We start from the raw sequence: 11,936 nt of genomic DNA on the forward strand, positions 1-11,936 counted from the left end.
ACGATCGATTGCCAAAGAAGATGATGAAGAATTCGAATTCGGAATCGGGTCATCGTTTAGAGCCGGGTCGGATTCTTGTGAACCGGCTCCGGAGATGAGCACAGCCGACGAATTATTCTTCAAAGGACGGATCCTTCCGTTACGTCACTCCGTCAGTTTAGACGCCGGTCTTCTACTTCCCGAACCAACCCGGTTAATCACGAGATCCGAATCGGTTGAATACAGACGAACCGGAATTAATAGATCGGACCGGAAAATCAAAAACAACAATTTCATCGATTACAGTCAACCGAGTCCGCAGCCACAGATTCGAAGATCGTCGAGCATGACGGCTCGTGTGAACTCCATCAGAAACCCTAAGTCATCTACGATTTGGGATTTTTTGAGGTTAGGACTCGTCCGTACGCCGGAGATTGAGCTCCGAACAAACGGGAAAGTGTCAGTGAGTCGGAACAGTAGCTGTAGTAGTACGAGCACGAACTCGAATTCGAAGAAAACAGGAGAGACGACGACGACGAGATCGAGGAGTCGGAGGAGAAGCTTTTTGTTCTCGGATTGTAAATGTTCGACAGCGACGGAGACGATGACGGTGGTGCCTGTGAAAATCAAAGATGAGAGGAAGGTGGTGGAGAAGAAGACTTCGACGGCGAAGAAAGAGGAGAAAACGGCGATGGCGAGGAAGAGAACGTTTGATTGGTTAAAAGAATTGTCACAGGTTGGTTTCGTCGTCGATCATGGAAGACGAAGCTTAGTCTGATTTCTTTAAAATTGTTTTTTTTTTTTGTTTGTGTTATAATCATTACTACGTACGTGATTTTCTTTTTGTATGTTAGTGTTAATTGTTAATTATATATACTTTAGTTTTTTTTCTTTCTAATGATTTATGTTTTGCAATGAGTTTTGATATTAGGATGTAATTTTTTTTCATCCTTATGAGAAGATTTAATACGGTTTGAAACAGTACAAATTCATATAGTTAATGTTAGAAGTTAGAGCTAGTTAACATATTTTAATACAGGTATGAAAGCGAAACATCATATTTAAAAAAAAAGTATATATATCGAGAATGATGTGAAAGTGAAATATCATATTCATATGGGTGTCCTTACTTTTTTTTTTTTTTTAAACTCTATTTTGTTTTGTTTTTCATGATAGATTCGTCTCTTATGAGGAGTGGTGCAGGTGCTTGGCATGATTTAAAGTAATGATGTGTTGTTTTTTTTTTAATCTAGGACGTTTAATTCTCGCCATCATAGCGTATAGTATAATGTTTTCTTTTTCTCGTTATATAATTATAGTTTGAATATCAACTCGATGGCCTTATTTATGTCACTTATGAGCATAAACGGCTAAGCAATTCAGTGAGTCATTGCAAATAACAATGATTAACAACCAAAAATGTATACGTAATCAGATGCTTAAACTTAAACCAATATTTTAGTACGCCACACATATGTAATTTATTGAACGTCTTACATATTTCTAATAAAAACAAATACTCTATTATTTATATATATATTTTTGAGATATTTATGAAATAAATCTTGAAATTGACACTTATTTACAGAGAATGCTATTAACAATAAACAAATTAACTCTATCTATATTTGATTTTTTATATAGAAACTAAGTGTTTTAAAAGGTAACAAACATAATTACAAATATCTACAAATTTTATTTCTTTATTTTTTATTGTTTTTTACTTGATAAAAAGTGACTTTTAGCCAATGTTTTTAAAATCGGATCGGAAGGTGAACTGAAAGTCTTTCGGGTCACTGGATCAACCGGTCAGACCGGTTGAACCACGGGTCAATTAGTTTATTGGGTCAACCGGTCGGTCCGGGTTTAAAAACATAGCTTTTAGCCTCACATACTATATTTTACTTTCACGGGTTTCGCATGACGTTTGAACCATAGAACCAACACTAAAACTATTAGTTTATTTCATACAATATAGATTTGTAGTCATAGTTTGGAAAATTAACTTATAAATTATTTAGTATATGAAATATAAAATATTACACATACTAAAACACATTCTTAATATTCCAAAAAAAAAAAAATTGTATACACATAAAAATATACACTAATATACCATATAGGCATATATCTCTGTTTAATTATAGAAAACAAAACTAAGTGTTTTAAAATTTTATATTCTATCTAATAACAAATTTAATGTAATTATGTTCTAAACTGTATAAAAGATAAAAAGAAGAAAAAACATTATAAATTAATTAGATAAAAGTTAATTAATTGGAAATTTGAAAATTAAATAAATTAAAAATTATTATTTAAAATATAATAATTTATAATTTAGTCCCGCGGTGTACCGCAGGTGAAAACCTAGTACAACTAGAATAAATTAAAGATACATTTGAAATATTGTCCTAAAATATTTTAAACTTTTAATAACATGTTTTTATTGCTGACAAGGAAAACTTGTTATCATTATCTAATGGGAGGAGGGGCCGTCCTTCGGTTCAAAGTCCACTACATTAATTCAATTTTGAAATAGTTGCTTCATTGAGAAAACAAAAGTAAAATAGCACCATATAAATATATTTTTTTTTTTTACAAAATTAAACCAAATTTTATGAAAAAAAACAAATAGAGTATTTTTAGAGTTCACAACAGGAACTGACATGGACAAAAGTTTCACAGTTTCATACTATATGTATCTAGATAATAATGCACCAATATGTATTCATGTATGTGTGTATAAGTTAGAGCAACCTCTGCAGTAAACCTAGATCAGTCTCTCCTCTGATTGGCTTTTTGTGCTCTAAAATACTTCAGAAGATTCTGTGCCTGAAACAAAGCATATAACATTTATTACTATGATCATATTAGAACATTACCAAAACAAGAAGAGGGAAACAAAGATTAAATTAACCTTCTCTTTGCCTCTAGCTGTTCCTGATTTGGTAAGAGCCACAAGAGGAGGAATCACTCCTTCTCTTATGACAGTGTTGCAGAATTTTGGGCTATGCGTACAAAGCTGCAAAAGTGCTGCGGTTGCATTCTCTTTGCCTCTTGCTGAGCCCAACTCCACAACATCGACCAATACCGGTATGCCTCCTTCTTCCCCAATCGCAATCTTTCCTTCTCTAACCGTGGCGAGATTCGACAGCACAACCACAGCTTTCTCCACCATTCCAAATGCAGGATCCATCAGTTCAACCAAGTATCTCACTGCTCCAGCTTCTATTACTTTCGTTTTGTTCTCGTGGTGTATTGATAGGTTGAACAAAGCCGTGGCTGCATCTTTCTTGCCACTGAGACTTCCGTTTGCCAAGAGATCAACTAGTGGCTCTATAGCTCCTGCTTTGCCTATCTCTGTCTTGTACTCTTCGATTACAGATAAGCTGAACAGAGTTGTTGCTGAGTTTGATTTGGCTTCTTCTAGGTATCCTGTTTTCAAAACGTGAATGAGCGGTTCGATAGCTCCACTATCTGCTATGAGGGATTTGTTGTTGTTGTTGATGGATAAGTTTAGTAAGCAAGTCACTGCGTCCGTTTGGATTCCCTCATCCGTGGAGTGAAGCAGACTGACTAACGAAGGGATTGCTCCACACCTAGCAATCACAATGCGATTGTCTGTACTGTTTCTTGATAGTATCCTGATCTGAGCTGTGGCCTCTCTCTGTGTATCTAACGAAGAACTCGTGAGATCCTCAATGAGTTTCTTCACCTCGGGATCAATACATGAACTGCTTCCAGTTTCTCTTATGGTTGCGGAGATGATTCCAGGTTGACGCCAATGCCTCTCTTCTGGAAATTTCCAAGGAATATTACTCCGTGTCAGTGCCCCTGATCTATCTGCAGCATAAGTTCTTCTTTTGGTTTTGGAAAACACATCAGAGACAATGCCTGGCGCAGAAGCAGACCTACTGAAGATCTGATGCAGTTCCTCATCATCTAAAGATGCAGCTTTCTCTGACTTATGTGAATCATCCAGCTCAGTACCACTCGAGTCATCACCAGAACCTGACTCAACAAGAAGAGGGAATGGCTGACTTGACTGAATCAACTCCAATGGATCAGGAGGATAGATATTGTGAGTTTCACACCAACTGGCAATAAAAGCCCTGACAATGACGTTAGGTGTCAAAGTGGTATGAGATAAAGCCTGCTTTGTCTTTGGACAAACCATGAGTCCCATATCGATCCATTTCTGTATATAAACCCGTTCGTATGTTTGACCAGATGCCACAATGACTGGATCAGTCATAAGCTCAAGAGATAGAGAGCAACGGAAGTCAGAAGGTACACGTACAGGACAACGTAACTGAGCATGCTTTATGTCGGTAAGGTAATCATGCATTCGGGTTGTTAGGGAGATCAATCCGTCTAAATACTCAGCTTCGGTGTCATTGTCAGTGATCTCAGCAGTCTCCTTGATATTTGAAAGTACCACACCTTCGATAAGAATCTCCTGGTTGGATCTTAAACCAACACACTTAGCAATTTTCAGCATAACCTCCAAAGTAGGTCCAACACCTTTCTTTTGATCTTTGAGAGCTTGATCAATAGTATACGAAATTTCCTCTCTTGCCACTAACTTCACCAATTCGATGCACTCCTGCAATATGAAAAAATGTCACACAACATAAAAGGAGCCCTGATCAACCAAAAACCTACACAGATTCTTGAAGTGGTAAACCAAACTTTTGACATTCAGATGAAGTTCACATGATGAGTTTACCTCAAAAGATGGTGAAAGCAAGTCAGCAGGTAAATGTTGTTCGCAGTGTTTCAGAAGTTGAAAGACTTCCAAACTGGATTCTCTTAACTTTGATGCTAGTGATTCAATACGAAGAACCTGATAATAACACACAAACATGAGTAAAAGAGTTAGCTCAGAAACAGTCAAGAAAATGGAGATTCTTTGTTTGAATAATTACTTACATAAAAAATTCTAGTAGAAAGAGGTTGCCAACTCTGAAACTGGTCTCTAAGCTCATCAACGTATTGAGATAACTCTTCAAACCCGTTGTTAAGCAACTCGCTAGGAGCCGCATCAGAGTCAATGAGGTTGTCAAGAACAGGCATGAGAAGCTTAGATATATCTTCTCCCCTGGTGTAGTACTCATAAGCTGGGTTTGAATGTAGTAAGCCTTCCATTGATGATAAACTTAGATAAGAGGAGATGTTATCTAGAAGAACTCTTAACCAAGAAACATCCATATGTACCTTCACTCACCAAAACAAGAACAACAACAACAAGATGAGTTTTTTATACTAATTAGTAAAGAAAGAACAAAATCAAAGCTAGTTTATCTTTTTTAGACATTTGAAGACATTCAGAAACTTACCATCATGTAATGAAATGAACTCGTGAATTAATGAATAAAAAGTGTTTCAGAAATTGAAAAAGCCCCTGTGAAAATCCCTGAAACAAGACACACCAAGTAAGAAAAGATTAAAAAAAAAAAAAAAAAAAAAGAACCCAAGAATAAGAACTCAGATGCTTTTTAAGTCCACCCCTCTGGCCCTCTAGTCAACATAATAAAACTCTGAATCGAACCCAACAACAAAAAAAATTCAACCTTTTTTTTGCAGCTCCAATTCGAAAACTTTAAATTAGATGAATTCTACGCTACACAGTTATGAATCTGCATATAACCCGAGAAAATAAAAATGAAGCTTAACTAAAAACAGAGATATGTGGAAACGAGAGAACAAAGACGCGTAGAAGAAGAAGAATGAACCTTGCGGATAGAAGGAAATGGCAATTTCGGTTCTTTCTCTCTACCGGAGATTACGACCGTGGAAGCGCGGCAAGAAGACCAAATCACTCACTCATCGATTGGCTCCATAATTGGGATGTTTTATAATCAAAAAATTTTAGTCATAATAAATTCGTGAAGAAGACTTGTAGTAGCGGTGTATTACGTCAAACCTTGTTAGGTAATAATATAGATTAGAAGGTATAGCTTTTGTTATTTTAAAATTCAGTATTTTATTTTTGACTTTCCATTTTTCTTTGGATTTTTTTTGGGTTAGGAGAAGCTACTCCAGTTTCGGTGTGTTCATTTATGTTTAAATTTACACGTTTTGTCAAATACTACCCAAGTGTTCGTTCGTTCGTTCACTAGCTTCCAGAAATACTAGTACAAGGCTATATATAATTAAAACGAATCAAAGAAAATTGTGGTTATTTTTCCCCTAAACGACTAAACATAGTTTTGACCTTTTTAAACATCAAATTAAATGCGAGCGCGTTACCCATTAGTTCTTCTGCTTCTTCTTCCCCTTTTCTCTTTTGACTAAATAAATTCAAAACCAGTGTTCACGTTTCCTTTTTAACACATCTCGTATTTTTCTTCATACATACATAGATACATAGACTAAACAGTGAAATTTTCTTGTAAAACACTAAAAAATCTTTACACTAATTCTACTTGATAATTGAGTGTACTAGTAGTACCAATGATGTTTTTATTTTTTATTGCCAAAATTCAAAGAAAAGCTACATTTTCAGAGTCTTGAATATCTTCTTCACAAAACTATACTCTAAAACCATAAAAACACTATATTACAGATTCATCATGACATTGTTACCGTACTGAAAACCCAACTCTATATTGTTTGTTTCCAGTTTAAAAGAGCCACATCTCTCTCTTTTCTTCTTATTCTTTCGATGAAAAACTTACTAACTTTACTCATCATCATCCCTCTGTGTTTCTTTCTGTGACGCCACTAGTTGCCAAGGAGTGTACGTTAGGCCTCGTGAGATAAGGTAAAGCACAAACATAACATACGCAACCGCAAACATGATCACTGGTACGAGCAAAACCAAACTCCTCGCAGCTCCTGAGAAGAAATCCACCATCAGATACCCATTAATGGCTATCACAAGAGCAGCTACAATCCATGAGATTGTTTGGACTAGAGGTTGGATTTTGAAACTGCCCATGATTTGCTCATTGGAGACCAAGCAAAGCAGAGGGATGACCGCGAATGGGATCTGAACAGATTGAAGCACGTTTAGCCATTCGTTCAGCTCATCGAGCATTGAATCTGATGAATCGAAGACAAGTGCAACGATCATTGTTGGGATGATGGCACAGCTTCTTGTGATCAAGGCTCTAACCCATTTCTTCATTTTGAGGTTCAAGAACCCTCCCATTATGAACTGTCCAGCGTAAGTACCCGTGATGGTACTACTCTGACCAGCAGCCAAGACTCCGATCGCCCATATATAGAGTATAGGGAAAAACCCGCCACCGTATTTGTCCTGCAAGTATTGTCCTGCATTTGCAAGACCAATGGTGTCCGCTATGTCTGTCCCGTAAAAAGACTTGGCAAACACCGTAGTCACAAAGACGTTGATAATGAAGGAAACAGCAAGAGCACCAGTGGATTCAATGGAGTAGTACTTGAGAGCTTCTTTGACCCGGAATCTCTTCTTGGGATCAACTTCTCTGGATTGCACAAGTGCTGAATGCAAGAACACATTGTGTGGCATGATAATACATCCCACAATTCCAACAGCTTGTTTGATAGTCCTCGAACTTAGTTTTGGTACCAATGCTCCTGTTAACAAAACATGAACAGTTACCATTTATATTTTCCCACATCCAAGACAAAAGAATAAAAGAACGTTAAATCGAGAGTGTAACTAACCAACAAGAAGTTCAGTTCCACTAGGTTTAGTCTGACCAAACATCCAAGCAAAAGCAAGCGCCATTGTTGCAATCAAAATAGCAAACACAGCTTCTAGTTTCCTTATTCCATAATTCTCCAGAAACAGAAAGATGAAACTGCAATACTAACACATACTGTTAAAGCAAAACAAGTATCCAATCTAATATCTCAAACTAAAGATAAGCAAACAAACAAGATTAAAGAACCCTAAATTCCAAAAAATTAGGGCATACCAATCAAGAGCAGTGATAACAACACCAGCCCAAAGAGGAACCAAACCATTAGACAAGATCTTGATGGCAATAGCACTACCAATGACTTCTTGAATATCAGCACCGATCAAAGCAATCTCAGCCATAATCCAAAGCACCATCCTCGCCCAAGTCGGATACTCTTCACGACAAAGCTCCGCGAGATGACGACCCGTGGCAACACCGAGCCGAGCAGAGAGAAGCTGAATCAGAAGCCCAATCGCGGTAGCCCACATCAAGAGCCAAATCAAAGAGTAACCAGCGATGGCTCCAGCTTGAAGATCACTCTCGAGGTTGCCTGGATCGAGGAAAGCTATGCTCATGAGAAAACCAGGTCCGGTGAATAGCCATAGCTTCTTCCATGAGAATTTAGGTGAGTTGCCGCCGAGTTCGTCGCCGTAATCAGCGTCTTCTTCTTCGTCGATTCCTACTATGAGAACTTTCTCGGTTTCTTCATAAGCTCTCTCTTCCGATGCTTGTAATAATGGTCGCTCTCTCTCCGTCTCCGACATTTTTCCCGGAAACCGGCGATTCTCACAATCGATGGTGGTGGTGGTGGTGCTGCTGCTGCTGCTACTAAAGTGTGTGGTAGCGTTTTATTTGCAACTGCTCGTTGCTTCTTCAATAATAAGTAATCAACTTAATGGGGTAGATTAATACTGCTTGATCCAATTGAATTATGCCACGTCATAATTTTAAATTGGCAGTACTCGTGAATGGTATATAAACGCAGGGATAGATTTGTCAAAAACTCGCGTGAACTTGTGAAACTCAAACTTGGGGATTATCGAGTCGTCTTCTTCTTGGAAGTATCACTATCCTTATAGAATTAAATGTACTAATTTTAAAATATGTGTGGGATACATTTTTTTTGTTAATTTACAATCTCTGTTATTTAGCTCTTTCTTGATTAATAAAAATTGCATAATTATAAATGATCGTGGGAGTTTGTCTACGATATTATTAGCTCTGATTTTATTTTTTCTGGTTATAAAAAAAAACTGCGACGTGGTGAACAGATAAAACACATATAAAAAGGTAATGAATGGGTTAAGTAGAAGACGACGAAACGTGCTTTGCCATGGCCCGCGCGAGGTTGCACGAGTCCGTCAGCTCTCGCCACGCGCCATCCATTTCACTATTTCACCCAACGCTTGGTTCGACACTTCTACTGCATAAATACAGATTCCTATCTCTTTTTTTTTTTTTTTTTCCAAAGTCTTTATAGGCTTATAGCTCATCTCTCCTTGTAACTCAGTTACAATAAATTAATTTCAATTCAAATCCAGGATGTGGTCTAAATTCCAAGATATGTTTTTTATTTGCTTCCTTTTGTTTTCTTTCGAATTATTTGTTATTCACTTTAGTCAAACCAAAACACTGTGAAGATTAATCTCAAGTACAATTTCACATTCTTCGTCATTCGCATTTAGTGTTTATAATATAAATATGTGCAACAACAAAATGGAAAAAAACCTCCTTGGTCTGAGATTAGGACTACAATTAAGACAACTACATCCTGAAATCAAGAACGCAGACTGAGTTATCAGCAAAGCAAGCTGCGATTTTGTTACCTTCTTTGTTCCAGCACACTTCGAATATGCCTCCATATCCTGTATATGTCTTCACTATTTTCCCTTCTTTTATCGACCATATGAGGATCGATTTGTCCAACGACCCACTCGCTATGTACTCCCCGTTTGGACTAAACGCCAGTGAGTAAACCGGTCCCCTTCAAATCCAAAAACAAACCAGTTAACTTTACCACCAATGGTTAACCGTTAACCACAAAATCATACTACGGATTAAGTTTTACCCGTGCCCGTTGAAACTACATAGCATCTTCCCGAGTTCTGCATCCCATAGCTTTACTGTTGAGTCAAATGATGCACTGTTTTATCCAAACAACAACACAGAGATGATCAGTGATATGTTACAATTATACTTTTATTTTAAAATATTCAATGTTTAAAGCTTCTTATATACCTTGCAATAGTTAGCTGTTTGTTAGGATTGTTAGTTCCTGGTCCTGAAGGGCACCATCTGACTGTATAAATTTCCTAAAGAGAAGAAGAATATCCATCTTTAGATGCTATTCAAAAACCAAAAAAAAAAAAAACAAATTTCTGAAATTTTCTAAAGACTTGGTTTACCTTAGTATGCTCTTGGAGGTCATGAACAAAAGTGTTTTGTTTTACACTCCATATCTGAAGAAAAAAAAATATACATTTATAAACAGGAAAAAAAAAACACTGAAAACAAATGTTATATTTAAGCTTAGCTCAATTCAGAAAACCTTAGCAGTACTATCGTCTGAGCATGAAGCCAATAATGAACCAGTAGGATCCCATTTCACGCAATTAACCTCGCCCTGCAATTATGAAAGCCCTGGGTTTGGTTAGTACGAGACATCTGAGATTTAAAACTGAGAACATAATAATATGGGAGAAACTTGGATGAGAGATACAAACCTGATGCCCGGCGAAGACTTTGACAGGCCTAGTTTCTCCAATCTTACATAAGTAGATCATGGTGTCCGTGGAGCTTGTTGCGAAAGATACATTGTTGCGCCAATCAACATCAAGTGTAGGACCTATTTTTTTCAATTTTATTCAATGTTATATGCATGAGAAAAGTTTATTCAAATTGCTGTATCATCAAAAAAAGAAAAGAAATCGTACCTGAATGAAATTCAAATTGTTGCTTCCACTCCTCTGCCTTTACATCCCAAACAACAGCGGTTCTATCAACACTACCGGTTAGAAGATAGTCTCCCTTCTTGTTCCACTTCAGGGAAAAAATAGGGCCCTTGTGTTTGCTCAAAGTACTTATCAAATCACCTGGAAATGTGAAAAACAAAAAAAACATAAGTAATTTGTAATTTAGAAACAGACTTTCCAAAACATAACAGAACGGGAAGTAAATGTTTCGGCCAAGGATATGGTACCCAACGCAGAGTTGTATGGTTTTTTACTAGCTGATAGATATTATTGTTTAAAGCGCTGAAATCGTGTTACTATCAAAAGCCCACACAACTCTAACATCACAATTTGTAGCTCATGCATATTGGTGATCAGAGATATTAATTTAGACATAAACGACTGAGTGTATTTATCGATTCAAAATAAAAATAAGATTAATTTCAAGAAAACAAAGATGGTAGTGATCCAAGGGATAACTCATGGTCTCATACAACGAGTAAAATCAACGAGGACATACCGTTTGCAGTCCAGATTCTTGCTTGGCCATCACATGAACCAGTTGCAAGTAAAGACCCTTCACCCTGAAATTCAGAAATTAAAAAACTTATTAGCAGAATCTAAGGCACATCCAGAAATGCTTCACATATTCTATAGCTTTTGTAAAAGAAAGGAAAGGACAACCAGTAATTAGCACTATCCACGAATATCTATTTTTAAAATGTGAAATGCAGCAGCCCTCACATTCCAGTCAAGAGTGGTCACATCCTTGCTCTTCTCATTTGACTTGCCTTTTGCATGCTTCAGAATCAAAGCGTTGATACTACTACTACTAGTATGCACAGATTTGAATGATCCTTCAGGAATACTCCAGATCCGCGCTGTTGCATCACCAGACCTGATTATTTGCAAAAGATGTATAAATCGAAATAAGAAAATAATTATTGGACACGTGCATTCTCAACAAACGACTTACCCTGATGCAAGAAGTGAAGCCGAGGGACTCCATGCACAAGCGCAAACCTAAGTCAGTAATATAGACAATATTGTAATCTTAGCATAAGTGATTAGGATTAATGAAATAGATACCAGTGAAGATGGGAAACAACTATAGAACATGTTCAATTAACAGATAAAGTCACCTAATAAAGTACCTCGGAAGTATGCCCTTCCAAAATCCTCACATCAGAACTAGGAATGTGATTTGTCTGAGATGTAGGAGTCATCGAGATATCCATAGGTTCTGCACCTGTACAAATAAAAACACACAGACTCATATTGGAAAACAGATGTTGCATGTCACAAAATATCAGCAAAGTCTGAAGACAGGTAA

General features: G+C 36.9%; 4 protein-coding genes across 8 annotated transcripts in view; 1 reads left to right on the forward strand and 3 right to left on the reverse strand.

Moving 5' to 3' along the window:
* Positions 1–958, forward strand: part of LOC104727293 — a 2,370-nt gene extending 1,412 nt beyond the window's left edge. Inside the window, exon 2 of one of the 3 annotated variants that reach the window (XM_010446359.2) lies at positions 49–958. In XM_010446359.2, coding sequence (XP_010444661.1) covers positions 49–757 — 709 coding nt within the window. In that variant the 3' untranslated portion in view covers positions 758–958. The other 2 variants (XM_019232537.1, XM_019232536.1) reach the window with 2 other exon arrangements.
* LOC104727294 (U-box domain-containing protein 2-like) lies at positions 2,540–5,926 on the reverse strand. Of its 3 annotated transcripts, XM_010446360.2 has the most exons (7): positions 5,715–5,925; positions 5,553–5,618; positions 5,319–5,395; positions 4,912–5,196; positions 4,709–4,825; positions 2,897–4,585; positions 2,540–2,811 (listed from the first exon to the last, which is right to left on the reverse strand). In XM_010446360.2, the coding sequence occupies exons 3-7, from the start codon at positions 5,322–5,324 to the stop codon at positions 2,755–2,757; spliced, it is 2,154 nt and encodes a 717-aa protein (XP_010444662.1). In that variant the 5' UTR covers positions 5,325–5,395; positions 5,553–5,618; positions 5,715–5,925; the 3' UTR covers positions 2,540–2,754. The 3 variants fall into 3 exon arrangements, with proteins under 3 accessions (XP_010444662.1, XP_010444663.1, XP_010444664.1); XM_010446361.2 differs by lacking the exon at positions 5,553–5,618 and having other exon boundaries at positions 5,715–5,924; XM_010446362.2 differs by lacking the exons at positions 5,319–5,395; positions 5,553–5,618 and having other exon boundaries at positions 5,715–5,926.
* LOC104727295 (metal transporter Nramp4) lies at positions 6,428–8,520 on the reverse strand. Its single transcript, XM_010446363.2, has 3 exons — positions 7,887–8,520; positions 7,633–7,769; positions 6,428–7,542 (listed from the first exon to the last, which is right to left on the reverse strand). Exons 1-3 carry the CDS (start codon positions 8,414–8,416, stop codon positions 6,665–6,667), a joined length of 1,545 nt encoding a protein of 514 aa, XP_010444665.1. The 5' UTR covers positions 8,417–8,520; the 3' UTR covers positions 6,428–6,664.
* Positions 9,288–11,936, reverse strand: part of LOC104729088 (F-box-like/WD repeat-containing protein TBL1XR1) — a 4,370-nt gene continuing 1,721 nt past the window's right edge. Inside the window, exons 4-14 of the mRNA XM_010447981.2 lie at positions 11,758–11,928; positions 11,580–11,626; positions 11,348–11,501; positions 11,124–11,187; positions 10,586–10,744; positions 10,376–10,497; positions 10,201–10,275; positions 10,058–10,111; positions 9,891–9,964; positions 9,721–9,795; positions 9,288–9,636 (exon numbers count right to left, since the gene is read on the reverse strand). Coding sequence (XP_010446283.1) covers positions 9,417–9,636; positions 9,721–9,795; positions 9,891–9,964; positions 10,058–10,111; positions 10,201–10,275; positions 10,376–10,497; positions 10,586–10,744; positions 11,124–11,187; positions 11,348–11,501; positions 11,580–11,626; positions 11,758–11,928 — 1,215 coding nt within the window. The 3' untranslated portion in view covers positions 9,288–9,416. The remainder of the gene's footprint in view (positions 9,637–9,720; positions 9,796–9,890; positions 9,965–10,057; positions 10,112–10,200; positions 10,276–10,375; positions 10,498–10,585; positions 10,745–11,123; positions 11,188–11,347; positions 11,502–11,579; positions 11,627–11,757; positions 11,929–11,936) is intronic.

Source organism: Camelina sativa, chromosome 11, assembly GCF_000633955.1.
Source record: "Camelina sativa cultivar DH55 chromosome 11, Cs, whole genome shotgun sequence".
Classification (NCBI taxonomy): domain Eukaryota; kingdom Viridiplantae; phylum Streptophyta; class Magnoliopsida; order Brassicales; family Brassicaceae; genus Camelina; species Camelina sativa.